Raw genomic sequence first — 27,993 nt, forward strand, 5'->3', positions numbered from 1 at the left:
AACAACAAAAATCTACAATTTCACAGCAGGTGTAACTAGGAAGTATGAATGTGCTCTCCCATTTACAGCTGTGTGTGCAATCCCTTTGCTTCTTGTAGAGCCAAAATCTGATTGCTGCTGCTTTACAAGGGGGAATTTCATCTTCGGGTGATTTAAAGTGAGGGCAGGGGTGGGAATGGTGGGAAACTCTCACTCCTGCCTGACCTGAAACAGAATTATATGTTTGATTGAGGAAAAAACACATCTGACTTTTTAAAACTCTTTTTTTCTTTTCTGAGAGAGAGATAACCTCCATATTAAAACTTAGTGGAAAAAAAGCTCGAAGTTAACTTATTTGACAACCAACTTGGCTTCCAACAAGTGAACAAGTCATGGCCTCTCGCAGACTGAGTTGCTAAATTCTGCCTGGAAGCACAACAACAGTTTTCCACACCTGGTTACTCACATGTTCACTATTTTCTCCCTATCTAATTATAAAAACAAAGAGGCCAGTAATAACGCATTTTTAGTCACTGGAGAGCTGGGCTCAGGTTTCGGTTCAGATGGCTTCAGTTCTCTCTCTCTCTCCCCACCTCCAGCGTTTTTTTACTCCCCACATTCACCAGCCTGTCCGTAACATCATGCACAGTCGCCCGAGCCATGGGTCCTTGGTAGTGCAGGCAGCTGAGCTTCTGCATCCATCAACGCAACAATGGACTCTGGTTCCTTCGGGGCCCATCCTCTCTTCTGAGCTTACTGCCAACAAGCAAATCCTTTACCTGGGTCTAGTGGAAATTAAGATGCCCAAGTGCCCGGGCCATCGTGTCCCCAGACATGCAACCAGGAATATTCAAGATGAACCAAACACGGGAAAGAAGCTCCCATCAGTCCACGTACTGGGTCCTTCCTAAGTAAGGTATGTCAACAGACTGAATTATCCGTCCTGCAGTGCGTTCCTCAAAAATGACAATCTGCAGGAGAGAGGGACACGTAATGTACCTTCATACAAAGACCGAGTTACTTAAAAAATTCATAGAGGTAAAGGGCATACAATCACGGCAGGGGAAGGAAGCGTCAGTTGAAGAGACCGATCAATATTAGTCTGAGCAGTAACTGATTCTTTTGCAGCACTACATGATGCAGAAAATGAACTAGCACCAAATCAGATTTGTCTTGATTTTGAACTTGATGCCGCACTTTGAAGTTCAGCTGGCATCCTCCTCATGTCTTAATGGTTGTCAGAGCCACGTTCTCAGCTTTAGAGCAGCACCTTCCTTAATTTTCACGGATCTTAGGAGATAACAGTCTCCTTCCTTTGTTGTAGTGCTGGGTCTCAGCTGCAGATAGCTAATTAATGCACTTCACGCGTTTTTGGAATGTGACCCAGAGCAGGATCTTTACTAATACAAAAAAGAGAAACCCCACCAAAGGCTCTCACCTCATTGTTCCCTTTCTGTAACCAGGGGCCAGGAAGGTAGAGTGTTTCCTGAGGTCCAATTTTCCAGTAGCGGCCGAGGTTGTGACCATTGACAAACACAACTCCTTTTTCCCAGCCCTGGAATCAGGACACCACACAGAATGACTGATGAAGCTGTGTCTGGCATCCCCACAGGAAACTCAGCCTACTTTAGCACTTGCACTCTTTCTAGCCACTTCGTGCAGGTTTTCCATTCATTTTCCCTGTACAACTCCCTGAAACCAGGAACATTTAAGCAAGCCTTTTTGAACGGGAGTTATCCTTAAGGCTCTTAGAATTAATTAAAAAGATAAAGCTTTCAAAAACAAGCAATTTGTGATTCATGGTCACACAGAAAACTTGATTCAAACAGGCATATCTTTATTTCTTCCTAAGCACAGAACATCTTCCCTCACCTATTTCCCAAGTGACAGGACTACTGTATTGCTATTGACTAGCATAAATTACAACAAATCATAAAAGGAGAGGTGAATGGCACAATAATGATTAGCTTGAACCATAGGGGGTGGCTCTAAGGGAGTGAAATCAGAGGAGGAAATTTAATAATAGTTAATATCTTGTCTTGTGTTCTGTGCAAGAGGAGGAATCTTCCCCAGATGCAAGACGTGAATGCTAACTCTCATGCTGTGTCTACAAAGAAGCGATTCTTCCCAAACCACATGAAGAGACAGGGATAAAACTAGCACCCCCTTTATTTTTTGTGGCCATTAATCTTCTGCAACTAGAAAAGAAACAGCACTTGTGTATCAATGAACAAGACTAACCATTCATCAGCAGTTCTGCAGGGTCAGCGTTGCCCACGTTTTCTCATCAGGGCCACCACAGACTGAACAGAATTACCTGCCAGCTTTAGGCTTCTGCACCCTCAAAATAATTTGCAAGATAATTTTCTCAAAGATCAGAGGAAGACTAGACAGTGGCCTTGACTCATCCAGAGCTGTTACACAAAGCCCTCTCTCATCAGCTTTCTGAAAACCTTGAAGGAAAAAAATGGCGGGGAAAGACAAAGACTTGCCTGTAGCTTCAAGAAAGTATCCTGTGGCTGATGCTCTATCCACAGCCTTCCACGAAAAAAAGCAGGACCCATGAAGTAATCTGGGACCGCACTCCATCCAGCAACTTGCTGCAAGCTGTAAGAGAACAACCAAACTTAGCTAACAGCAGGGAAGCACCAGGCAGCACTGGGAGATCCAACAGAAGCCTCAGGATCATTTCAAACCAACGTGGATGAGCTTTTATACAACAAGGTTGCTAAATGCACGTGGCCTGCACAGTCTAACCTAAAACCTGAGGAACTGGTACGATACAAAACAGACCTTCCTGCCCTGATATAACACAGCAAGCTAGGTGGTTTTATTTTATGATAACCACAGAACTGAGGCTTGCTAAGGCACAGACTGTGAAGTTAGGCTCAATGCAGTGCAGCAAAGCTGACACATTCTTTACAGGTGACTGGAATTTGAACTGCTCTTTGCATTTACATATTACTGCAATGTGTTCAAGAAACGTTAAGACAGCGCTCACAGCACTGCATAGAGCTGATGATCAAACAATGATCTAGTCAGGAGGATCTGAATACTTGGCTGGAATCATTACCCATCCTTCAATGCAGACAATCTCAGGCATTTTTCTTGCACGCTCTCCATAGATCTACTGTCCCCTGAAATTGTGCTAAAGCTTTAGCTGCAGGACTCACAATGTCTGACTGTGTTTGGGATCAAATGTTTGGGATTATGCTGAAGTTGTGTCATGCAACTAATACCTGGGTCTTGATCCTGTTTAAAGCAAAGAAAGCTTGGTCTGCCAATCTAGAGACAGCATTTTAATTTTGTATGCAATTACAAGAAACCAATCCTATCATGGAACATGAACACATCCATGCAAGTTTGCGGTAACTGGGGGCAATGTGACATTATTTCTTACCTGTGGCAACAATTTGGGAGCAGAGGACAAACAGAACAGCAAATAAGGAGTGTAGAAGTCCCACAGAAGCCTTGAGCTTGTGTCAGAACACATTCCTTCCGACCCTTATGAGCTGCATCTCTTGGAATCAGGGAATTTATTGATCCAGTGCAGCTTAACTGCTGCTGAATTATTCAGCTAAAAGCCTATGACAATTCCTTTCACAACACCACGCGCTCCATCCTCCTACGCAGCGACTGTAAGCTGATTGTGTTTCACTGCTACTGGTCAATTGCCAGTAACTGACGGTAGCGTTGACTAATCTTGCTTTTTGTTTGGGCATGGCAGGTCACTCGCTGTAATGTCCCTGACTGGAAATACTCTTCTAAAACAACTCTGCAGACAAAGGTTATGCAGGTTACCCCATCAATAAGAGTCCTTCATGTAGTACCCCGGCACCTGTTAAGTTTGTCCTCAAGATGCTGTGTGTTTTCTTTTTTTTCTTTTAAAAGCCATTTCAGTTTAACATCGCCTCCCTCTCCTTCCTACACAAAATGTGGGAGCTGTGATATCTTAGGGGATGCACATGTGTTATCTTCTTGTATTAACAACATGACTGAAAATAGTCTTTTTGGAACATTGGCCGGAGTCCACAGGGCATCTGTTGCCTTAAACATTTGCTAAGATTTTCTAACAGAAACCTAACGGAGGCTCCTTGACTTACCCCACAAGACTTATTCAGTCTTCCTTGAATTAAAGCAAAATAACTTCAAAAGCATGGAAGAGAGGAAGCCATCTGGACTTGTTAATGTACTATTAGTAGCTCCCTAGAATTAATTCTTCCCTCGTGAGTTTAATTACTAAATATATCAGCCAGACTGCTAATTTGAAGCAAGGCACCACCTTCTCCAACACGTGGGTGTGCTGGGACCCACCCCTTTGGGTAAGCCACACTTTTACCTACCCGATCTAACCCTGCAATGCAGGCTGTGAGGAAGTCTTTAAACCCTCCACAGTGGGAATACATTTTGCCCCTCAGTGATGGCAGGGAGAAAGTGGTACAGTTGTCTGTGCTATTTTGAGCACGGGTATCAGCAAGGAACTTCCAGTGCAAAAATTCACTGACCTACTTGTATGTAGCATTGCCTTTCTGATACACATTTAATTGCTACTGATTAGGTTTTGTACTGCTGCTAAACAGTTTCAATGAGCAAGAAAAATCTTTAAAATCCCACAAACCTTTTCATGAAGTCAGGTTTCATCTCCAAACTGTAAATCTTGAAGTTCCTCAAGGGGGTTTTATTCAAGAAGACGTCACCAATTAAGCCTGCAAGAGCAATGGGGGTAATGAAGAGTTGAAAAGCAGCTAAAGCTGATAGATTTTCCTATTTGAATGCGAGGAACAGCAGGAGATGGAAAGCAGCCACATTCTGCAATGGAATTAGAGTCCATATGGTCCCATTGCTCATCCAGACTGAGTGGAGAACATTACTATACTTTGGCCTCTCCACTCCCTCCCTTGCTTTAACTCACTAAGGCGTTAAACACCCTCCAAGCAGAAAACATTGCTGGCACGCACAGCAGATGGGGTTTTGTTGTTGCAGTTTTTTAGTTAGCTGCCCATGTATAGATTTTTTAAAGCAGTAGATCAGTTACTTCTCTAATAGGAACAGCAAAATTTAACAGGTGGAAGCAGTAATGTCCAGTGCTTATCCACTGCTTTTCATCTAGGGATCTTAAGACACTTTAACAGGTAATTTACCCTTAGCCCTCTCTTGTTAAGTAGTCTCCATAGAGTGGTCAAATCTTGGTCCTAGTCTAAGCTCCCTCCCTAATTACAGGGCTGCAGTTGAGACTGCCTAAACAGCAGAGGCTTTATTCACCTCCTCTGCAGTAAAATAAAATTAGTACAGTCACATGCCTAACTCCATTAGTCTATTTTGTATACTTCTTGCATACATTTCCCCACTAAAATAGAATCCTGGGGTTTCAACCTCTTCCAGCTCCACAACTGTATGTAATGGACTTGAACGTTTTAGCAAATTCTGCTCAACAGGATGCAATTCATTCCTCCTGAATGTGTTGAATATTGTGTGAGTTTTAAAATGCCATGATCCTTCAGTATCAAACCCCAGGGGAAAGCAGAGATTAGAAAAGGTCTTTTCTGTCTGAAGTAACACGCTTGCAGAGCAAGAGAAATGGGTACCCTAACGTCACCAGGCAAAACTGGAGTAGAATAAGATTCACTGATGGCTTTGTGTTTTTTATTTGTTTGTATGTTTTTTTGTTTCATTGGGTTTTGGTTTTTTGTTTGTTTGTTTACAAGTTCCCTCTATCTTACTGTCCCCCCGACATCCTGACTATAACTAGGATAGCTGCACTGGATCTTCAGCTTGATTCTGGGTAAAGTGCTCAAGAAAGACAGTTTTACAGTGCTTGATCTCAGAGCTATCTAGGACAGTTTGAGGCTACAAGAACAAAGAACCTAACTTACCTTTCCTCTGTTCATTCAGTGCCAGGCCATAATTGACACGACCACGGTTCTCTACTAAGAGTCTTAACTGCCTGAATCCCTGGAAGAAAAACAAAAAAAGAAATGGAAGAGCATCAGCTAGACCAGAGCACAGCATGTGCTGCATCAGCCATAATGCTTGATAAACAAAGGTCAGTAGAGGTGTTAAGGAGATGAGGTAGCAACCGTACCTTTGGCAGTTGCAATTCATCTATTTGCTGAGGAACTCAGTCTTTTCAAGAAAAGGTTTCTTTTTTTCCTTTTCCATTGAAATTTTAAGTACCATTCTGGTTTCACACACACAGAGCCAGAAATGGAGCTTGACACAGTGCAGGCATGTAGCTTTGCCATGAGTCATAAGAACAACATCTAGCACGTACACCCACTCACACAGTCCTAGAGGCCATGCACAGCTCTGTTAACATGCATCCAGTCAATATCCTATTTTTATTGCCAGCTTCTACCAGCTTAAGGTTACCATCAGAGCTGGAGGGAGACATTCCCCCTCATTTCATTTGAGACCCAACAGGTGCAAGAGCCCCCAAAGCCCCTACTTTGTGCTGAGGAAGACGAACATGGACACGAACACGGAAGACTTCATTTACACAGAGCACCTACATTTGATGTTTACAGTTTGTGGGTGTGGCGGGCAGGCTGGCAAATTTTACACAGCAGGGACTGCACTGACTTGGATCTGCTCCATGGCAGAGTATTCAAAAAAAACGTATCTTAATTGCAAAGAATAACTTGGTAGTGAAATCGTGCTGTGTTTCACTAGTGAAATTGTGTCTAGTTAGGGTGTAACAGCTGTTCTCTGTGCCAGAGTACCATCCTAGCTAGTTAAATGGAGTACGTGGGGGGTGCCTTCTTGAGAGCTACGTCTCTTTAGAGGTCTTGGTTCTGTTACCCACATACTGTTGCTGTGAGCAATCCCCACTTACCTGTCCTTCAGGAAGGGAGAGCTCCACGGTGTTGTAATCCAGCTCACCAACATACATGGTGTTAACAAACACCTGCAGAACAGAGCACAAGGGAGAAGAGCAACATCTAATCAATTATAGTGTAATCGTGTGTTGCATTGGTTATTGGAGCTGTATTTGGGGAGAAAACTGTCTCTACTGGGAACTGGATCCTAGGTTCCACAACTCTGTTACTGATGCAGTCTAGTGGAAAACAGATTCACAAACAACATTTATCAGAACATTCAATATTCTCATGTTTAAAGATGTTTCAGTAGAAAGCTGAAAGGGTTGGGACTTAACTGAGAACTGAGAGAACAAGACACACTTATAATCTAAAACCTCACATTTATTTTACTCCATGGTTGGCCCACTTTCTACCCAGCTGCCAAGATCAAAGCGTTGATGTACGTGAAGTTACTCAGAGTTTCCCTGTCCTCTTTTTACCTGTGCTCGGTCACGGACGTGGTCCCTCGAATGCAGGTGTCCACCACCAAATATGACAGTCTCGTAGAGTACATATCCATAGGACTGCCCACTGCTATCATTCAGATGGAGGTTCTCCATGTTAACTGGAAACTCTGATTTAACAGGCTGCAAAGGAGAAACAAGTTTAATGTCAGAAGTGGCCTCTGAGCATCGACAGGCCACTTAGTGGCAATTCACTGAGATAGGTGTTCCACTCTGCCACAGATTACATCTACCCCATAAGCCTCCAGAGGTCTGTTCCAACCTGAATTACCTTACAACCCCATAAAAGCTACAGCAACGAAGACAAGGCACCAGGAAAGGGAGCCAAGGACTTGCAAAACTGGAATCCCAGGAGAACAGAAGTAGCAGTAAAAAGTCTAAGATAAAAAGGTGTGTCTCCTTTGCATATCCTTGACAAAACATTCCCCACCCTTATCCTCACAGGATAACATGCCAGTGCACTGTCTTTTCCACCTAAGAGGTGATGCCTTTTAGTGCTGAGATGCATTAAAATTGGTCGTACTACCTGTATAAGAGACGGTAACACATCCCAGAGAGAGATGTATTGATGCAACAGGATTGCACCGTATGACGCCTTGCTTTCAATCATGGGAGGGAGAGGAAGAGGCTGGCCTGTGATGCAAAAGGAAAGAAAGATGGAACAACTATTTCAGATGCATAAGGTCACAGATTTAAGGCCCTTCTAGACTTCATTTGATCAGTCTTTCCATTACAGAGCCCTGTATCTGCTGCAAAAAATAAAAAATAAAAAATAAGAAAGTATAAGCACTGGGTGAGAACTACAGTTATTCTGCAACAATGGCCACCTGTCTGGCTCTGGAACAGAAAACACTGAGGTACAGTAACAAAGATATAATATAACCAGTGGTGCTCCCTTCAGATTTGCACTTCCAATTAGCCAACATACACTTCCTGGCACAGACAGAAGCTGCTAAATGCCACCTGCCTGCTGATAGCAGACAAAATACCCGATGTCCCTGGTCCTCCCTCCCATGTGTGGAAAATGCTCCCAGGCAGAGCCAACCAGAGCCACAGGACCCCAGCAGAAGGGCCAGTTTGCACAAGTCTCTGATTTAGCGCCCTGGGCTAGAACAGCATTTTGGCTCTTGGATTTATAATTACCAATGATTGCACTGAAGAGTTGTCGAAGCTTGAAAAATTTGGATGTGTAGTCTCCAGCCTCTGTCAGCACAGCATCATAATCTGAAAAAGAAGCACACATCTGGGATGGCCTTCACACACACTGTCATCTAAGAAGTAAAAGCCCAAGACAATTAGCATCGTGTTATGGAAACTCAGGCTTCTATCAGCGTGGATGTGGCTAGACAAGCATACAGATGCTCTTAATTTGGAGAAGGCCCACTTACTGGGGAACAACATCCTTCGAGAGATCTAACCTGCACGTACGTGTATTCATAATTTCACCCAGGATCAATCTTCAACCAAGGGCTGCTGGGATGAAAACAGTTTTACAGTACAACGTGGCTTGGTGAAACCAAAGACATAATGGCATCTCAGATCACCAGCTTTCACTAGAAAGAAGAACCAGCCTGGACATAACATGAAGCAGCACAATTATCTGTGACTTCTGTTCCCAGTCCAGAACAAGGGGATCCTCCACACCCTGGAATGGGTGTGGAAATAGGAAACCCTAATGTAAACCCCCTTTTAGACTTCTGAGCCACATTCCAATTCATCTCTCCATGACAAAGGAGATCATGGGGAGACATCCTGATCATTTCTCCAGGCTTCTGTCAACTCTAACTGGCCCAAAGGGGAGCCCGAGCTGCACTCTCACAGGATGTGTGTGGGCAAGGCAGTGAAACAAAACTCACCGTAACTGGTGACGTCTGACTTGTATTCATCAGTCTCCAAAGCACCGTTCATGAAGCCAAAGTTGGTGCCTCCATGAAACATGTAGAGATTGATGGATGCTCCTAATTTGAGGATGCTTGCTACAGTATTCACCATTTCTGTAAAGGAAGGGCAGTGCCAGGAAGACCACAGACCAAGAAGCTAGGCTAACACTCTTCCAGCAATTCAAAGCAGACAAGTATTCTGGTCCTTGTCAGTCAGGCATGCCTGTGTAATTACAGTGATTTGTATTGTGATTCATGCTTTGCCCTCATTAAGGGCAGCATGTCCACTGACATACTGGGACAGATTAATAAATGCAAATATACTTCTCATAGAGGTGACAGAGTGAAACTCATTGACATGAGCAGGAGTTTTGCTTTTAATCAGAAGAGCTGTAAGAGCTACTCAATTGTACTCCTAAATTCAACACAGCAACGATCTAATTCCAAAGACAACAGCAGAAGATGAACCAGTCATTAAAGTAGTCTTACATAGGTCTGCTTTTGCTGTACGTTGGATGTTCTGGAGGTTGTGGGGTTATTTTTTTAGCACTAGCTTTCCTTCCTAATGAGCTTCTACACTGGAGGAAAAATTGATACTTTACAGAAACTGCCATAGTTGCAGGAGACGTATATTTGCCATATTCCTACAAAAGGTAAAATAATTCTCCCCTCATAAGGAACGTTTATTTACTAGGCAAGTAATGTCATTATGATGGGGGTTTCAGAAAACTTCTGCAAAGATGGCCTTTTTGCAAAATACAAATAAAGTCTTCACAGTGTTTACATGAGCTCAGGAGGTGGAAGGGATGATTTAAAGCACTGGGTTGCATTTCTAACATCAACATAGAACAGCATGAAGCCTTGGGACACACTGACACTAACATCTTAAGATGTTTGGTTTTCTGCACAAGCCCATAGTGCCTTTCCTCAATAAATAAAAAGAAAAATGGTTTGGAAAACAAACATTAAAAAAGAAGCTGCTGTTAACCAACACTTCTAAAGAAAATCCAAGGCACAGCAACATGACCCATTCACTGAGAGATTCTTCATTTACAAAGACTCGCACAAAGCAAAAGTTACAAGATGGAGGGAGTATTTGAAGAAATTGTGAGTCATTTTTCCATAAGCATTTGCAGAGCACTAATTCCTCCCTCTACAGTACTGCATGGTGCTCACCGTCTGCATCGAAGACGTAGTGAGGGCCTCCCCAGTTATCAAACCAGCCAGTCCAATACTCCATTACCATCTTTGGCTGATCTCTCTGCACCAAAACAAAAACAAAGAGTTAAAACGGACATAGGGAGCCTTGCGCTCATCCCTGTTTTCTAGGGAATCACTATTCAAATGAAGTTTAAGGGCATGGTTTACAAGAATGGGTCTTAAGTTAGAAGAAAAAAAGCAGCTAAAGAGCTCTGAACGAATGAAGAACAACACGATGTGGGCCGGTAACATCCAGAAACAGCAGGCAAAGCAGAAAAATACTCTTCTAGGGATGAAACAACCACTGCCGCACACAATCAAGGTGCTACCAAACAGTTCCGGCTATTGTTGTTTGGTAGAGCTGCAGCAAAAAGACAAACCAATTGTCACTGTTTAGCTTCTGCGAGAAAAAGACATTTATATATGTCTACTTATCAGGTACGCCACTGCCAGCTGAGAGTTTGCAGGTGCACTGCAGCCAATGCCTGCCAAGGTAGGAACAGCAGACCTTAGCGGCTTAATGCCTTTTTAATGCTGCATATGGTGCTGGCAGGAAAGAATTAGCCTTTGCAGGAATTAGGTATTCATTAAAAAGGCTCTGCACACAGAGCTATTGCTTCCTATTTGTCACTGCTTGCCAGCTACCTTAGCTCCTGTCGAATTCCACACGGCCCCATCACACCGGACAGAACAACGTGTGCTCGGCCTGGCTGGCGCTCTCTGCTCCTGGTATTTATTTCTAGTCAAGGCAATTTTGGCATTTATTTGATAGGAGCTTTATCTGATGTCACATGAAATGGCCAAGGTAAGTGGCATTAAAGAAACTCATGTTTCATTAGGAGAAAACAACTGCAGGAGCCTGCAATAATCTACTTGTTCCAGGTTCAGAGCAGCTCTTGGTAATATGTTTAATCAATCCATCCCTAGTAAACAAGTCAAAGAAGTTTTATTGTCCTCTGGAATAAGAGACCATAACAAGAGGTAACAGCTTCATAATCCTTGCAGATATAAATGACAGGCTTCCTATCTTGTCAGTACTAAGTGTGACAAAGGAGGAGCTGCTTTTACTGGGCCGTGTTGTATTTGTATATTCAGTTTGTGGGGAAGGTGCCTTCTGTTCATTTGCAAGGGTTGAGGAGTTTTATAAGACCTAAAGAAAGCAAAAGCACATGCAGCAGAGCCTCTTTTGCCTGTACAAAAAGAAAGTTAGTGGCAGGATTCAGCTTTCAGCACGCCAAAAGCAGATTTCATTTCACAGTCTAGGCAAAAGCCAAGGGAAGAGATCAGAAAAGAATCGATCGTGGCCAGGAGCACTCGTCAGTTGTTCACAACTTTCCAGGCTGACACTTGGTGTTAGCAGAGCAACAGGGAAAGAAGACAAAGGATGCAAGGAGAGAGAGAGAACCAGTCACTAGAAAACAAAACTTGTTCCTGCCTCACTAATCCAGCATCACCCAAGGTACTTTCTGCATCAGATGTTCGTTAGGCAATTCCCTCTCCCTTTCATGCTGATTCACATCTCTGACAGCACGGGGACTTCGAGGTGCTCAAGTGACACACGAAATGTGAATGTTTTTCTGCAGTGAGCGCTGTTACTGCCAGGTAGGCTGGGCTGCTCAGCAGGCAGGAAGAGCCTGGGACTGCACTGTGTGGAAGGTGCTGCTGTGAAGTTCCTGGGGAAGTGTTTCTGAAATCCAAGCGTTCCTCTGATCAGCTCTGCTGCAGGTCCTAGCAGAAATAGGACAAAATGCCTGAGGGAGCCAAGACTCTCTTCTACACAGCATACCATTACCACGCTGTGTACCTACACTGAATTCGAGGCATTAAAGATGACTGAAATACCCCTCACAGAGTACCCTGAAAGAGCTGCAGTAGGTCAGCCCCCAGCATTTGAAGAGTACGGTCAGTCCAGATGCCTCCTCCTGGGGGCCTCCACAGCATCAGGGTACCAGAGCTTGGGAGAGAGACCACTGACCTACAGAGGACTAACTGCAAAGTAGGATCACTGGGTATCAGTGCTTCAACACAGAGATAGCAATGAAGGTGGGAATTAGAACCTGGAAAGCCAAACAGCTGAACTTTGTGCTCCCTGGTTGACAGTTGTGGCTTTTTCTTGGGGATCGGCAGCTGCATACGGCACAGAACCACAGAAGCCCTGGTAGGCAAGGCAGATCAGGGCCTTCAAACAGGACGCCTGCTCAGTGATCCAGACAGCTCCACCAGCTTTGTGCTTTGTATTCTCCTTTGTCCTCCCCACTGGTACACATTGGACCAGCACTACAGAAAATATGTTTGCCAGAAAGCCTTCTGGAGAGTGCCTTCTCCTGCCAAAACATGTTCATTTTAATTACTTAATCAATCACTGAATATTCAGAAAAGAATTACCAGCCACTCAAATCTGTTAGGCATTAAAGAGGACATACACAAGCAGACCTGCAAATTCAACCAAGGAAAGAGGAATAATTTAGTTTCGTGTAGCTCGTGGCTTTGTGACAAAGTGCATCTATCACCAGATGCCAGAGTCCTGTTCTTTTACAGCAGTTGGTGTGGTTGTGCCATGCTCTAGCACAGTAGCTGGACTGATGCCCCTCCAGAATGTTCTAACTCGTTACGTAGGAACCTTTTGCAGACCCAGTCCTTATAAAGCCTGAGTAACAAGGGGTTTGCTGCCTTCACTCAAAGAGTAGCAAGAATTCCAATTGTGAAGCACCAATTTTCTCTTGAGATGAGGCTAAATGCACAGGCCTTTGAAACTTCCTATTGCCTGAATGACAGGCTCTAGGCTTAGCTTCATAACCATCATAAAAGTGGAAATGGCCCCGGAGAAGCTGAACAAGAATAGCAGTTCCCAAATACCACTCGCAATGCTGTCCTGGAAAATCTGGATGAACAAAATACGATTGCATCTTACCTGTACTGTGTCCAGATATTTCAGCACACCGGGTTCCAGTTTCTGAAAGTTAACAGTGGCCAGTGCTATCAAGGAAAGAAAAACCTTTATTAATTTAGACGCATACAAAGTGTTCTCGCCTAGGGGAGCACCTCTCCAGGCACCAGCTCAACACGAGCCCAGGGGGAACAGGAACATATCTGAACCACCAACACAACCTCCTTGGAGATTTCCCATCAAAGCCTTCACTCCGTATGCAAAATCTAAGTGGACCACAGCACACACTGGAATATTTGCAGGGCAGCTTTTTAGCTCTGACATTCAGAGATACTAGAAAGAGAGAGCATCAGAGCACCTCACCGGCTGTCACAAGCTTTAATTAGAGGCTGTAAAGCACTTGGAGATCCTCAGATAAAAGGCACCACATGAAGGCAAACTTATTATTAGAAAGTCCTATCTGGATGCCGCACTGATCTCCCAGGCTTTAGCCGCAGGAATCTCTACCTAGGCAATATCTTCCAGCTTGTCGTGCCTTGGGGGTGGGTGAGAGGAACCACAGAGCAAGTGAACCAGACAGAAGTTGTAATTGGAAGGCTTATCTGGGCTCCTGCCCTGCGCAGCACGGGGGAACAGGCATCTAGCTGGTGTGTGCTGCATGTACAGTGAAAGTCGGTGCGTGAGCTTCAAGCACCAGCATGGGAAGCCCGGTTTGCAGCAGCTGATGCATCCCAAGGCAGTAGTGGTACCCACATCCCAGCCCCTATGAGATGTTAGATTCATTTTCCTGCTTCTCTACCCCTCAGTCACTCTGATGTTTCTCCCAAGAAACTTTGAAATTGCAGGAGCAATGTGATCCTGTTTTAAACACTGACTCCTTACCAGAGAGCTGGTATCAAACCCAGCCCCAGTTGTGTCAGACAGAGCACTTCAAACAGAATACTTCCAGAAGCAAAAGCTTCTCACTATTTATACCTTGATGTTAATAGGCTCATCTACATAGTGTGCTGAGCTGAAGAATTTAGCACAGGCAAACACAGTGGGAAAGCAAAACAAAATGTGGATTTAGCATCGATGGAAGGCATTAGCTTGCGATCTTGAAGGCAAACATGTCTAACTCTGCTCTGCACACAGATTAACAGCACACGACTGAAAATGATGTAAAAGGTGTGGAGAACCAGTCCCCAAGCCCTTATCCACCCTTCCCACAGTAGGTAATTTCCAAACACACATCGCTTTCCGATGTGGTGCAGCAGCTATGGTCTGGAGGGAATTCAGAGTTTTATTTTGCCACCCATCAGCTCCCAGGAGGGCTGTTCCAGGCCAGCTTAGAGCCACCCAGCTCAGCATTCTTGTCACTGCCTGTGCCACGAAGGGAGGAGGACTGTGAAAGCTGCACAGATACCCAGACCGAGAATTTTTCCCAACAGCATGGGATGTCCCACTGTACCTGTGAGCATGAAAGGGACCACAACAACCAAAGCTTTCCTCCTCATTCCCCAAAACACTGCTACAACCACTGATTAAGTGCTAGGCAACAGCTTCGTACTCTCAGATCCTTCTACAACACACGGTTTTCTCTGCAGAGCGCCAAACTGACTGCTCCTGACATTAACAAGAATCTAAATTCTTCTTGAAAAGAAATCGGTACACTATTGAGCAACAGAACAAACTCACAGGACCACAACATTTTTCAGCTTCTATAAGGAGTCTCCTCTCTATTTTCTTAAGCATTCTCACACTGGATTCTGTTCTCTCCCCCTTTGCATTTTCATAACCGCCTTGCTGTAGCACTCCGAGCCCTACTTATCCCATGCATCTGATTACTTGACATGTTGACTCTAATGAGCAGATTGTTATGACATCTAAGAGGCAAATTGGTATCAAAGAGCTCTCAGCATGCAACACGCTGGAAAAGACAGCTCCAAGCACGAATGAGCTCTGAGGCAGTAAACACTCCCAGAGAGGATGGTGAGGGCTCACGGGGCATTTCCACACCAGCCCTTCTGAACGTCAGCTTGCTGGCAGGATGAGGGTGACACGATGTGGTCAAGGCTGGAAACTGCTCTGCTCCAGAAATATAAAATTAAGAGGGTCGCCTTACTTCTTGTGAAGGCCCGTGGATTTCAGAGCTATTGAATTTGTCCCTCTCATACTTTCATATAAAAATAAGAGGAGGAAAAGAAGGATGGAAGAAAAATTTTCCTTTTAATCATTTCCATGCCTGAGATTAGAAACTTAATGGTATTTATGATTGAGTGACAACAGGAGAACTCAGGACTGTACCCTGAACACTTAATTTGGGGAAACAATGGCTACTCAGGCAGGCAATTGGCAGAAACACCCAAGAGACCACAGATCAAGTAGCTAAGTAAATCCCAGCTGAGCTGCATTCGGAAATCTGAAAGCCAGCATCACCCTATACCCCCAAGGAGCCTGATTTAGGGCACGGTGAGGCTACAACATCTGTACCTCCATTTTTTCCACAGTGAAAAGCAGGAAAGATGCTAAGCAGTGTTTTATACGCTTAATGGATTTACACGTTTTAAGGGAAAGAGGAAGTGGAAATCCTTTTGCATTGTGCACATCTGATACCCTCCTAGGGATGTGCTCTATAGAGCGCACTCACTGAGAACACAAGGCTACCTCAGAAACTACTGCTAGGCTTCCAGAAAGTTAGAGTTCAGAAGCTAGGCTCTGATGGACTCTTTATCTTCTTAACTGCAGAGCAGGTATCTTAGCACTAAATTATTAGCAGTAGTAATTGCTGGGAGACTTATTTAACGTAGATTCAAGTGAAGCAATAAGCAGTACTATTTTCAAAACCAGCCTTTTAATCTGGTGGAAACAGCATGAAGAAATGCTAGGCACTGCCATCTTCTGACTAACCTCTCTGGGAAGTACTGATGCCCTGTATGAGACATTTAGCCTGCACGTATCTGAAATCCTTGAAAGCAGAGAGGCTGCCTCCCTGTGGAGCAATCCTGCAATCACTGTTACACTCTGCAATGAAAACATTACTCAGTCCTTCTGAGAAGGGGCTGGTTTTGTTCAGCGTGTGTACCACACAGCTGAAGGGGTCCCTCCTCTGTGGCTGGAGCTCCTACCACAAACAGGAGGCAGTTAGGGGCGCAGCTTGGTGAATGAAGCATTCTGCTCTCCTTCAGGGGCTGCATTTCTCCCTTCAGAGGCTGGGGTTGGACTAGATGATCTTTCAAGGTCCCTTCCAACCCCCAACATTCTGTGATTTCATCTGCTGGCCCAACAAAGAACACGGCCTTACCTGGCTCTCCTACAAGCACATACCTCCTTCCACTAAGCCAAAGGATAACCCGTTCTTGTTGTCTGAGGTCATCAGCAGTTCCACAATCCCCCTGCTTAACAGGGCCTAAATTAAAAAGAGGGAAAACCTTTGTGTTAACAGCCTGAGTTTTGTATTTGTCGGGATATTAAAGCATTAAACTACATTATCACCTTCTCTAGTGAAAGCAAGACAGGTACTTGAAATCAGTAATAGTCCAATAAAAAAATATTATCCCTGTGACACCTCTCGTTACTCCTGAAGTTTCCCTGCCTATTTTTTCCAGCTCAAAAACAACTGAAAAATCCTGTTTTGTTTCTAAAAGCTGGATCAGCTTCTCACTGACACATCAGAATTTTATCTGCTGAAATTGGTTTAATGATTTCACTGCATTCTATGAAAAGAAATGCTTTAGGTGGCAGAATAAAACCAAATCACCATTCCTTACAGTCTAACAACAGAAGCTGATAAGAGAAAAAAGTTGGTTTGCCAGTGCACGTATCCACCCCAGGACAGCTCAGGTACCTTTGCTCTTGAATAATCCTGCCTGAACAAATTTATGAGTTCTTCAGTATCACAGGGCTGTCTGCAATAGCACTCTGAACTTTTTTTACAATGTATGCACACCCAAGGTTCTTCTGACTAGGGGTGTTCTCTTACGCTTGTCCTTTGAAAGAACAGCAGTTGGTGTGTGAAAGAGGGGTTAGGAACTCCTAGGTGCAAACTAACCCCTTTCCATTGCACCTGTGTCGAAAGTGACTCCATCAGCTTCAAGGAGCTCTGAAAACAAGCCTTCAAACTCTTGATACTCAATTACTAACTGTAAAATGGTGATAAAGATAGAGGAGTTCACACAGGAGTCACCCGTGTCACATGCACCAACTAGTCAGTGTCTGCTGTATGTTTAAACAAAGCTTTGCAGGTTGCACATGCCCGTACACGCTGTGCATACAGAGCAGACTGGAGCCTTACACACAATCTGCATTAAAGACAAACCCAATTCTGAGTTAAGACAACCTGGCTAGTTTATCAACGTGTCATCACTAAATGAATACCTGAACAGCTACTATTACCTGATAAAAATCAGCTGCTGAAGACACTGGAATTTCTAACAAGTTCTATTAAGATGATTCTTTGAGCACTGCATTTAGTGCTAAGTTTCTTGCCTTCCTTTTTTTTTTTTACTCATCAAGCGCAAACCAGAGCAACGGCAGGGAGCTGAAACGCATTGAAATGCACTACAGGATTTCAGAGTGCAGCAGAGAAACCAGGAATAGCAGCAGCGTCTGAGGCAGACACAGGTGTGTGCTCAGCTAATCCCAGATCACACTGTGTGGACGAGGAGGCAGCACACCCTTTGATGGCCTAAACAGTTTGGAAAGTGAAGACACTGCACCCAAAAGAGCAAGATACAGACAGGGCTTTCAGATGTTGTGTGAGTTGGTTTTGTTGGGTTTCTGTTTGCTCATTTTAAATGGGTTATACTAATTCCAGCAGGATCACAACATGGTAATACATGCTAGGTGCAGATGCGAAGCAACCACCTTGCCACATCCACAGCTCAGGGCCCAAACCTCGACAGACCCTGTTGCAACCCCCTGCAAATCCAGCTTTCCCACATTTTCTTCTTTAACCACAGAGTTCCTCAGATGTACATTGCCCACAATACCAGAATCTAACAAAACAGCACTGCAAAATACACCCACATGCCTGGCAAGGAAACGTTATCTGTTCCAACAAGTCCGTGAAGCATCGTGAGCTCTTTCATCACTGAGATATGGAAAAGCAAGAATGGGGTTGGCACACTGTTCAGACACCAGTCTCTATGCCCCATTCATCTAGGGCCCTGAAAGCCATTTACTTACATGCTTATCACTGGGTCTAGGACATCGGGAGGGAAACTATGTAGATAAACAGACATTTTTGACAGTATCAGCTCAGGCTGGCAATTAACTAACTTGTTTGTATGTGTACTCCATATTTAACTTTCTAAGCAGTAATAAAACACTCCACAAGATGGAGTTAGTGCAGGAACAAGCACGGCTCTAAGCAGATTAGGACTCTTGCCATGTGATTTCTTTGGTTAAAGAGCCTCTATACATTTTGAGCAATAAAATGACCTGATCCAAAACTACCCTCAGGGCGCTCAGGATAACGCTTGAGTACCCTAAAAGTTTCAGAAGGATCTGATAATGCTGTAGCAAAGGAGCAGGGGACACACAGTTCATACCCATACACTGCTGGATGGGTAACCTCTCTTAGGTGCTGTAACACTTTAGGCATTCAATTAAAAGAAATTAAAAAAAAAACAACAAGCAAGCCTTGTGAGACATAACTGCAGATCTTGTTAACTGTCTGCCTTGCTACCGTACTGGGGAAAAATGGACAGGTCAGTCAGAACCACGTTAGATTCGCCTGGAGAACCTCGCCTCTTTGGGTACTGGCCAGCACTTGATCATGCAGCCTGGAGGCAGGGAATCATCAGCCTCTGACTGACGAGAATAAAGGAGGCATTTGGCAAATTAACCTGCCTGACACTGAGCCTCAGATTGCACAAGAATGGAGAAACCCTTCTTAAATGTCCAAGGGAAACAGAACTGGACCAGCAGGAGACAGTTTCTTCAAGGCCAGCTGCGTGTTATGGATACTCCATTTCCCTACTGCCCTCTTCTCTGGAACCCATGAGCACTCTGGTTTGTCAGTAGTGAGAGGTGTATATGGGGTCTTGTCCTCTACCAAAAGAAATACCAGGGGAAATCCAGCTGGATTATGCACTGATGCTTTCAAGGCTTCCTGAAGTCACGCTCAAAAGTTATTCAGAAGAAAGTACCATAAGGAAAGCAGTTTGTGTGTGAGATTCGTCACAGAAATAAGTAAACGTGCCAACATTACCATTTTAACATAGGCCATGTAGTTCGGGTCTTTGGCATAGGAACCATACTCATTCTCCACTTGCACTGCAATGATGGGACCTCCTTTCTTGTACTGTTGGAAAAGGAAAGGAGAGGTTCGCTGTGGTTTCTAATCAGAAGGACCAAATCATGGTGGTGCTGGCTTGCAGGAAAGATGCACAAGTCTCAGATGGAGTCAGCTCCACCCACACCTCCTCCCAAAGTCTACAGAACATAATCAAATGGCTCAAACTGCAGAGCTGACACTGGCAACTAGAGCTGACAGCGGTTCCTAAAGTGAAGCTGGAAGATTCGCTGTTGCTTCAACAAGCTGCTGTTACAGCCCAGCAGTCGTCTGTGTAGATAATCCCCACTTGTGGTCAGAGAGGGAAATGGATTGTACTTGCCTGAAGAGGGACTACAATAGGCATTAGATGATCAAAATAGGCATCCACAGCCTCGGTGAAGCCCTTGTACGTTGTCCTCAGTTGCATCTCTGGGTCTTGCAGGAGCCAACTGCAAGAAAAGCAGCAAACAGGATCTATTAAAAAGTCTCATGTCCATGCAGGACTGCAAGAGGTAACACCACTCATTAAGTCATATTTGGGCAGGAATCATCAATCCTTTTGTGCCACTTGGCTAAGCGCACAGTGCAGGTACGGACAACACAGTGAGTCAGTGAACAACACCGTTTGTGGTTTATTCAGTTTCCTCTTAAACCCTCTGCCCAACCAAAACACATTCAGATTGTGGGTCAAAAGTTTTTTCCTCTTGAGCAGAAACTAAAAGTGGAATGCTATGCTGGATACTTTCCACTACAAAAACATAACTGTGGAAACAAAGTTACTGCAGCAGACATTTATATGGAAATAATGCAGAAGGTAAAACAGAGCCCTGCTTGCTTTTCACGTGCTGTTTGCACCAGCAAGAGGAAGTGTTTGCCTAAATGATGGCTTCAGTGGAGATTATGGAAGAGAAAATGGGCAAGTTCGAAAGAAACTTTGTATCTGTACAGCACGCTGTAATACAGGAAGGGTCTGAAACCCCTTCCTTTCATTGCTGAAGGAAGGACCCCTCACAGAACTGCAAGTACGGGGTGTACATGGAGTGCATTTGCCTGGCTGTGTGTGCCATGAGCAAAGGGATATTTCACGACAGGAACGTTTTTACAGAATCATTTTAAAAGCTAATCTGACAAACTGGGGCTACCCACCACTCATGCTGTTAAATGAGGAGTCCTGACTGCAATTGCCAAGCTGTTACCCTTCTTTTAGTTCTGCATTTCAGGCTGAGCACTGAGATGTAAGCTCATTTCATTAACTTTCCCAGTAAGACTTGAAGGTAAGCTTACCACTCTAAAGGTTACTTGGAATTCCCTGCATCCCCAAGGGCGCTCTACAACCAAGTGCTCTCTCATAAAACTCCAGTCATCATTCAAAGCAAAGGTTCCCATAATTAGTCCCACGGTTTCAACTGCTGATTTACAAGATTTAGTTAGCTGTTTGGGGCTACCACAGAAATGGGCAATTTGTTTAAGCGCAGAACAAAGTGCTGCTGTGACAATTTAAGCAGAGTAAGCTTGCCCCTTCCTTGCCTCTGCAAAAGGCATTAACTAATAGAGCTTCTAGAGGTTTGAAAGACTCGGCTCCTGCACACTACATTCAGCCCAGTGGGCTTACAAAAATCACAGCCTCTTTATGCTTCCCCATGTGTAAAATGAGACTAGGATAGTTGCTCTTTATCAGAATCTTTTTATTTGCCTGGTAAAGAAACATTTCAGTGACCTGGCACCAACTCGGAACGTGTGCACTTCTCATAATGAAATACAGAACTTGCTACTACCTCTGGTCACAAGTAGCCATGCTAGCAGGAGTAAGTCCGTGACAAACAGTCACAGTTCTGCATCCGAACTATGCAGGATGCCAAAGGCAGGGCATACTGAAAAACAATGAAAAGAAATAACCCCTCAATTTTGTCAAGTGTCTCCACTGAGGTTTTCGCTCTTCAAAGGTAAGGAAAACAAGTGCTACGTAGCCTGGCACTGGTTCCACTGGGATCTAGTAACTAGGCAAGCCTCGGTGCTGACGTATTCAACACAGCTCCCAAAGCCTCGCACCAACGAGCTGTGTATTTAAGAGAAAACACAGTAGGAGGTTGGAAAAGTTGGCTGGCACTGATAAAGTCCGGTATGTCATATATATGTTCTAGCAGGACTTTTTAACTGGACCTGAGATAAAGCAAATTCTTATGTGAAGCTGCAAATATTACTATTCATATGAAGACAATCAAGTTGCAACAGCACTAGAAGATGGGTTTCCTCAATTCCATTTTCTTGCTGTGACCATTAAACCATAACACGGTTATTATTAAAAAAAAATAACTGCTCAAAGAAAAGATTATGGCTCCAGGCTTACTGTCTGTGCTCCACAGGAGAGCTCAATAACATTATAAGTATTCACCTGCTCTGGGGACACAGCAAGTAGTTCCCATCTAACAGACATCCGTTCTAAATCCTTGAAGGAGGCTCAGCTGTATGATCAGATGATTTTTGTGTGTTTTATTTTTTTCCCCGAGTCCCACAGGCTTGCATTAATTGAACTATTCTCACACCTACCTGGGCAGACCACCGAGGTCCCATTCAGAGCAGATGTAAGGTCCTGGACGCAGAATCACCCACAGTCCATTTTTAGCTGCCAGCGAAAGGAAGGCCCTAAAGATGCAAACAAAGTAATTACTGTCTGACTAAAGAATCCCTACTTCATGCACTGCTAACGTGCCAGTCACCATGAAATTTATGTACCAGAACTAGAAGGTAATTGCTTAATGAAGCAACTGTACTGAATTGATGTTAAACCTGCAAGTTTTAAAGGACTCTAAAAAACAAAGGAAGAAATGAGAGTCTCCACTGCCAGATCAAGGTTTTGCTGGCAATGCCATCCTCATCCAGAGCCAACATGCACACCCTCCCCTCAAACCCAGAGTAGTTAATAACAGAGTTGTCTGTACCACATACTCTAGATCCAGGTCCTGAGTGAAGTCAAACTTCCCTCTTGTTTGTTCATGAAGGTTCCACGGCACATACCTGAAACACAGAGTTAGGGCAGTGCAAATGAAGTGCTGAAAATGGCACCGTGTTTGTGAAGTGCTGAAAAAAATCTGTGCAGTCCCTTCATTAGTAACAGATTCAGCAATCACAGCATGTACATATCACAAAGTCCCTGCTTAAATATTATCCGTGCCTTTCTTTCATTTTTCTGATAAGCACTTTCCTCGTTAAGGCTCTTTTCCTGTTCTCTGCACTACCTGAATTTCTCAAGACTGTCAAATGTAGTGAGATAAGCACAGAGAAGTGGCAATTACTGTCTACATTTAAGTGAAAAATCTACCTTAAAAGATATTGCAGTTATGTAAACCACATTCTGAAGACACAGGCTACAGTCACCTTAAAATTTGGGCCTTGTCTACATGGATCTTTCATTCTCCAGAGCAGCTTCTGAATCACAGCTGTGCTGAGGGCCTGACCCTTCCACATCGTGTCAGCATTTGGAAGGCACCCTCCAGTGTGTCTGATGAGTCAGGTCTGTGTTTGAGTGCACTGCTGAGTGTGATGGGTAAAGAAGACTCGAGTCCCCATTACTCTTTTCAGCACACTACAGTGATGGAGCAGTGTTCCCAAAAATGCAACACTCGGGTCACCACAGAGGCCCCTGAACACTTAATGCGGGCATTCCTCAGCTGTTCCTAAACATCCCAGCTGGAAATCCCCCTCATCAGGCACTACAGCAGATCCACAGGCTGCTTCGGGGTAAAGCTGCTGGCACAGCACAAAGGAACAGGGAAAAAATTGAACTAAGGGAACACCTGAGCCTAGAGCCCACATCCACCAGCTGGAGAAACTTGTTCAGAGAAGCACCTAACAGGCTAGCAGGGAAACGCAGAGAGCAGATGCTAAAGGTTGTGGCAGAAGAAGGAATTAGTTTTTCCCCATACTAAGTACCAAAAGACATTGCTAGGGCCCCATTAGCTCTCACGGAGCAGGGAATTGGCTGTTAGGTCCATGTCACGGAGACAAGAGAGTGGGGACACTTACGTCGTGAGGGTGTTTAAACCACAGGCTTTCATCTTAAGCATGCGGTCTTCCCAGTACTCCCTGGGGACTCGGAAATAGTGCATCGAGCCTCCGAAGATGCGAAACGGCATGCCTTCCAGCAGGAACTGGGAGTTCTCTGTCTGCAAGCCGAGGGTCCTCCCCCATAACCGCATAGGGATCAGCTCACTCCAGTTAAACCTAGAAGAGAAAGAGAGAGATGAGCATCCGGCCTCTGGTAAAGAGATCGGCTCCCCTAAGAGAGACTGCTCATTTCACCCCACCTGGCAGGATCAGCTCTCACCTTCCAACCTAGGCAAACAGTGCTTTTTGTCACATACAGCATACAGGTTTTCCAAAAAAAAAAGTAAAACGGATTAAAGAGCTGCCCAAGACACGTATTTAATTCTCATTTCACTACTAACTTCCATCCTGACTGCCTCAAGCCACTCTGCCACGCTCTGCAACTGAAATGCAGAGCGTGGCAGAGATCACACTCAGGCAGAGATCATGAAACTAACTTGCTGCAAACACGAGATGGGGAAATTCTCGCTCACAACACAAGCAGAAACTTTTATGACTGCTGACATTTAAGGCCTCCCGCTTTGCTGTAGGATGACAAACACTGCCTGACTTTCTCATCCCCGCTCCAACAGCAATGGCATTTCAGTGCTGCTACCCTGAATGCCTCATGCTTATGAAAAATGGATGTCTTCATGAAGTGTGTGTAACATCAGAGTTGAGTGACGTGGTATTTGTGACAACGAGCACCACTCCGATGCCTTCCAACTCAAGGCATGGAAGAAATAAAGAACCCTCACCTGTCCACTAGGAACAAACCTTTTCCTCAGTTTAAAGAAACCCCCTGGATCAAATTCATCACTCAGCACAGATTAAGTCTGCTGTCAGCACAGACTTATGTCTGCCTGTATTGCTGCTTATTTTAATTCTTTTATAACTTGTTTGGCAAAAGAAATGCACCAAACGAGACACTGGGCTCCAAAGCGCTTACCAGCTTGAATACTTGTGCTATCACAGCTCCGTTCAGGTTGGCTCCTGCATGCAAGAAGCTATTCCTATTGCCCTGCCTGGCTCCCTGGTCCTTTTTGGCTGCATCAGGAGGACATTTTTATCAACCAGCCCAGAACCAAAGCAGTTACACTGCCTCCATCAGACCACCCCAGTGCCATGACTCTGAATACACAAAGGAGTTGGACAATAGCAGCTTGTTCCTCGGAGACATCATCACAGCCAGATGCAAGAAATGAATTCCAGTCTCGAGAAAAGCAGGACCCACACATCTCAGAGAAATGTCACACTGGGAGAGGGAAATACCTAAGCCTCTGGCTGCTTTCTACTCTATCTGTAGAGCGGCTGTTAGCAGAGGGGGAGGACTTTTCAGAATTCACATCCTACAGGGATTACTAACCAGGAGCCTGCAGCGATTTACCTGTCCTCCAGCACAAGACAAGGGCACTACAAGCCAACTAAAGCTGAGACTGAACAGGTTGCAAGGGCTGGCTGACAAGCACAGAGTACCTGTGTAGCACAGCATTCTCACAGGCCTCTGAAACAACAGGCAGCAGGCACGGGTAATACCTGAAAAAGCAAGTGTAGGTTAGAAATTCCCTGCCTTCGGTCAACGAGCACTCGTGCTTTGATCGAACCGCTTACAAATAGTGCTGAGCAAGGAAATCTGACACACCCCAGGCAGAAGGTAGTGCAGGAACAGCAAAGCTGGTTTTTATGAGGATAGTGCAGCTGCAGTTTGGGGAAATAAGCATAAAACACGTAGCTGTTATATTCAAAGGGCAAAGGAACAGGATCAGAAATGCTTATCTACACGAGATAGCACGTACAGGCAGAGAATGATGACTTAAGGCTAGGAAACAGCAGCACTGCCCCCAGGGAGTTACTGTGAATTTCACCAGCAGGGGAGGTGGCTCTCAATCCACACGCAGAACTGGCTGCCTCTCTGCTCCAACTTGCAGTCTTGCACAGGTGGAAACTCCCCACTTCGGATCCCAAAACAGCAGCTGTATCTGCCTGCTTGTGGTGAGCCCCAGGCAGAAAGCTCAGAGGGGTCAGGAGAGGCCAAGCTCCAATTACGAAAGTTTAGGTTGGAAATAAATAAGTTTCAAAGCCGCTTCTGAGCCAGGTAAAGCCCGAAGTTATACCTGCACACAGCACTGATGCTAACTGGGCCACCGGTGGCAGAGGGAGCGCAGCACTCGGGAAGCATATGTGGCCAGATAAAAATAAACAAATCACTTAAGCTCATCTTCTTAATCCCAGGCAGCACTTAGTTGGCAAGTTTTAAACAAGTTCCCAACCTCAAACCTCCCTGGCTCCAGTGCCTTCTCTCACCAAAGAGAAAGAGTAGGAAGCCTCCAAGTCCCTGAGATTTTCTACAGATTATCCTGGATATCCTGAAATCCACATCTCTCGCTACAATCTGTTCAAGTTGCTTCTCCAGAAAAAAACTTCCTTGACTCAGCAGAGTTTCATCCTGTTACCATGAGCTGGATTTCCATCACTGAGAGCCCCCCTGGGCCCTGTACCAGCTCTTGAGAGCAACGCATAGCTCCCAGTAGATTTCTTCTCACTTCTGTAACGACAGAACATTTCAAAGAATCTTTTTTTTTGTCCTTTTGCTAAAGCTTGATGGCCTACTTTATCCCTCTGTAGCCATTGATTCAAGAAAGTCTTTTTTTTTTTTTTTTTTTCAAATTAATCTCCAACATGTCTTTGTCCCAAAAAGCAACTCAGTTATGATTTGTGAAGGAGACCTCAGTGGGGAAGCACCACATCTGCACATGCTGTAACTAATTCTCCTTCACTGTCACTGAACTTGGACGGGTTCTCATTGCCACCACCTCTGGACAGCAATACCTGCAGCCAGCCATCTCATGGAGGTCACAGAAAGGAATTCTTGGGTATTTTGTGAAGCATGAAGCAGCCTGGGACTCAAACTCTGAAGCCAGGACCGCAGCACCAGCGAGACTGCACTGCAGAAATACTTAGCTATAGGTGACCGAGTCTGCCAGAGCAGAATCTTTGAAATTGGGTTGGACAAGATGTAGTCCTTAGCAGTTGGTCTTTATAAAATGTAAGTTGAAGCAGGAAACACTCCAAGAGGAATAAGAAAGCCATCAGCTGACTGCTAAGCCAGACAGCTACACTACAGCACTCATGCCTGTGAAACAAAAGCCTAGCTGAGCTCTCTCTGCATCAGAGATGAGATTTAGCTTTGGTGTTGGTCTGCCATGTACCCAGAACAGCTGGGAGAAAAAGCTAACGGAAAAGAAAGTCAAAATGGGGTGGTGGTAGGGAACATCAAAGCTATTAGCTTTCCTTGGCAAGACTAAAGGATGTGCTTCAGAGGACAGAGGACTTTGCAGTTAATCTATAAGCCCTACTTAGAGCTGCCTCTGAGGAATTGGCTGTTTATTTTGGGCATCCTTTGCCTTCAGAAAAGTGAAAGCTTTAAGTTGCCCTCACTCACTGCTCGCTGCCTTGTGGCATGAGAGGTCCCGACTCCATTCGACACGGCTCAGACCCGTGCTCCTCACCGCACGGCTCATTCTCAGGCGACCTGAGCCAAAGGAAAAAAACACTGGGCGCCGATGAACAGGGCGTTGAGCAGATCCACTCTTGGAGAAGGCTTCTGTGCTTTCACCATGCATCGGTTTTCGATAATCCTCTGCTAAGAACACCCGTGGCACAAATCCAAGCCCGGCCACAGCAGAATTTCGCCCCTAATCAAGCAAAGACTTCTCAGGGGTCTTCTGTAGCATCGAAAACCGGGTAATTTGTGCACGTACGGCCTCGTTAGGACACACATAAGGTGCAGACAGGATCTGGGTGCTGGTAAACCCAGCCTTGCTGTCACCCCCAGCGCTGTGCTGTCACCCAGCAGCTCCCTGGGCGTCGCGGTGCCTCAGGCAGGAGGACTGTGGCCAGCAGCAGGTCCTGAAGCGCTCCACCAGCATCTCCTTGCTCCGGAGGGGGCAGAAAAAGGCAGGAGGGGGCAGAAGGGCAGGAGGCAGCGGGCGCTGTGGCGATGCTGAGGGGACCCCGAGCGCCAGGCCGGGAAGGGGCTGAGGTGAGGGCGCTGTGAGGGGGCGGGCGCCCAGCTGAGGGCCAGCAGCACCCAAGGGTGCCGGGTGGGCGCCCCTCAGGCGCTGCCCCCCCCCCAAAAAAACACCCCACAGCACCCACCCGCGGACCCCAGCACCCCCTCACAGCCCCCCTCCTGATACAACCCGTCCTCCCCCAGCCCCCCCGAACCCAAAATCCCGTCCGCGGGCTCCCACCTGCGGGCCAGCAGCCAGAGCACGCCCAGCAGCACCGCGGCGCCCCCGAAGCGGCGCTGCCGCCGCCCGCCACACGGCCACATGGCGGCCGCCCGCAGCCACGGCCACGGCGCCGCCGCCGCCGCCACCGA

At 45.3% G+C, this 27,993-nt stretch overlaps 1 protein-coding gene across 3 annotated transcripts; it reads right to left on the minus strand.

Annotated features, from left to right (window-relative positions):
• Positions 1-3: 3 nt before the first annotated feature.
• Positions 4-27,971, minus strand: LOC309886847 (beta-galactosidase-1-like protein 2). 3 transcript variants are annotated; one of them, XM_082778114.1, is made up of 20 exons: positions 27,863-27,949; positions 25,086-25,145; positions 23,550-23,747; positions 22,473-22,541; positions 22,074-22,169; positions 19,867-19,975; positions 19,461-19,553; positions 16,574-16,655; positions 13,292-13,356; positions 10,357-10,441; positions 9,157-9,294; positions 8,444-8,524; positions 7,827-7,933; positions 7,277-7,423; positions 6,812-6,883; positions 5,853-5,931; positions 4,598-4,685; positions 2,472-2,586; positions 1,418-1,534; positions 4-950 (listed from the first exon to the last, which is right to left on the minus strand). In XM_082778114.1, exons 1-20 carry the CDS (start codon positions 27,943-27,945, stop codon positions 864-866), a joined length of 1,971 nt encoding a protein of 656 aa, XP_082634240.1. In that variant the 5' UTR covers positions 27,946-27,949; the 3' UTR covers positions 4-863. The 3 variants fall into 3 exon arrangements, with proteins under 3 accessions (XP_082634240.1, XP_082634241.1, XP_082634242.1); XM_082778115.1 differs by lacking the exon at positions 25,086-25,145 and having other exon boundaries at positions 27,863-27,971; XM_082778116.1 differs by lacking the exons at positions 25,086-25,145; positions 27,863-27,949 and adding an exon at positions 25,406-25,845.
• Positions 27,972-27,993: the final 22 nt, after the last annotated feature.

Source organism: Aythya marila, assembly GCF_965140915.1.
Source record: "Aythya marila genome assembly, chromosome: 23".
NCBI lineage: Eukaryota > Metazoa > Chordata > Aves > Anseriformes > Anatidae > Aythya > Aythya marila.

Bases quoted from the DNA above. Each gene is read 5' to 3' on its own strand.
- LOC309886847 (XM_082778114.1), bottom strand. From the start codon at position 27,945: ATGTGGCCGTGTGGCGGGCGGCGGCAGCGCCGCTTCGGGGGCGCCGCG. The intron at 10,442-13,291 runs GTAAGATGCAAT...GTTTTGGTGCAG, and splicing joins AATATCTGGACACAGTACAG to AGAGATCAGCCAAAGATGGT. The intron at 8,525-9,156 runs GTGAGTTTTGTT...CTTCTTTTTCAG, and splicing joins GTCAGACGTCACCAGTTACG to ATTATGATGCTGTGCTGACA.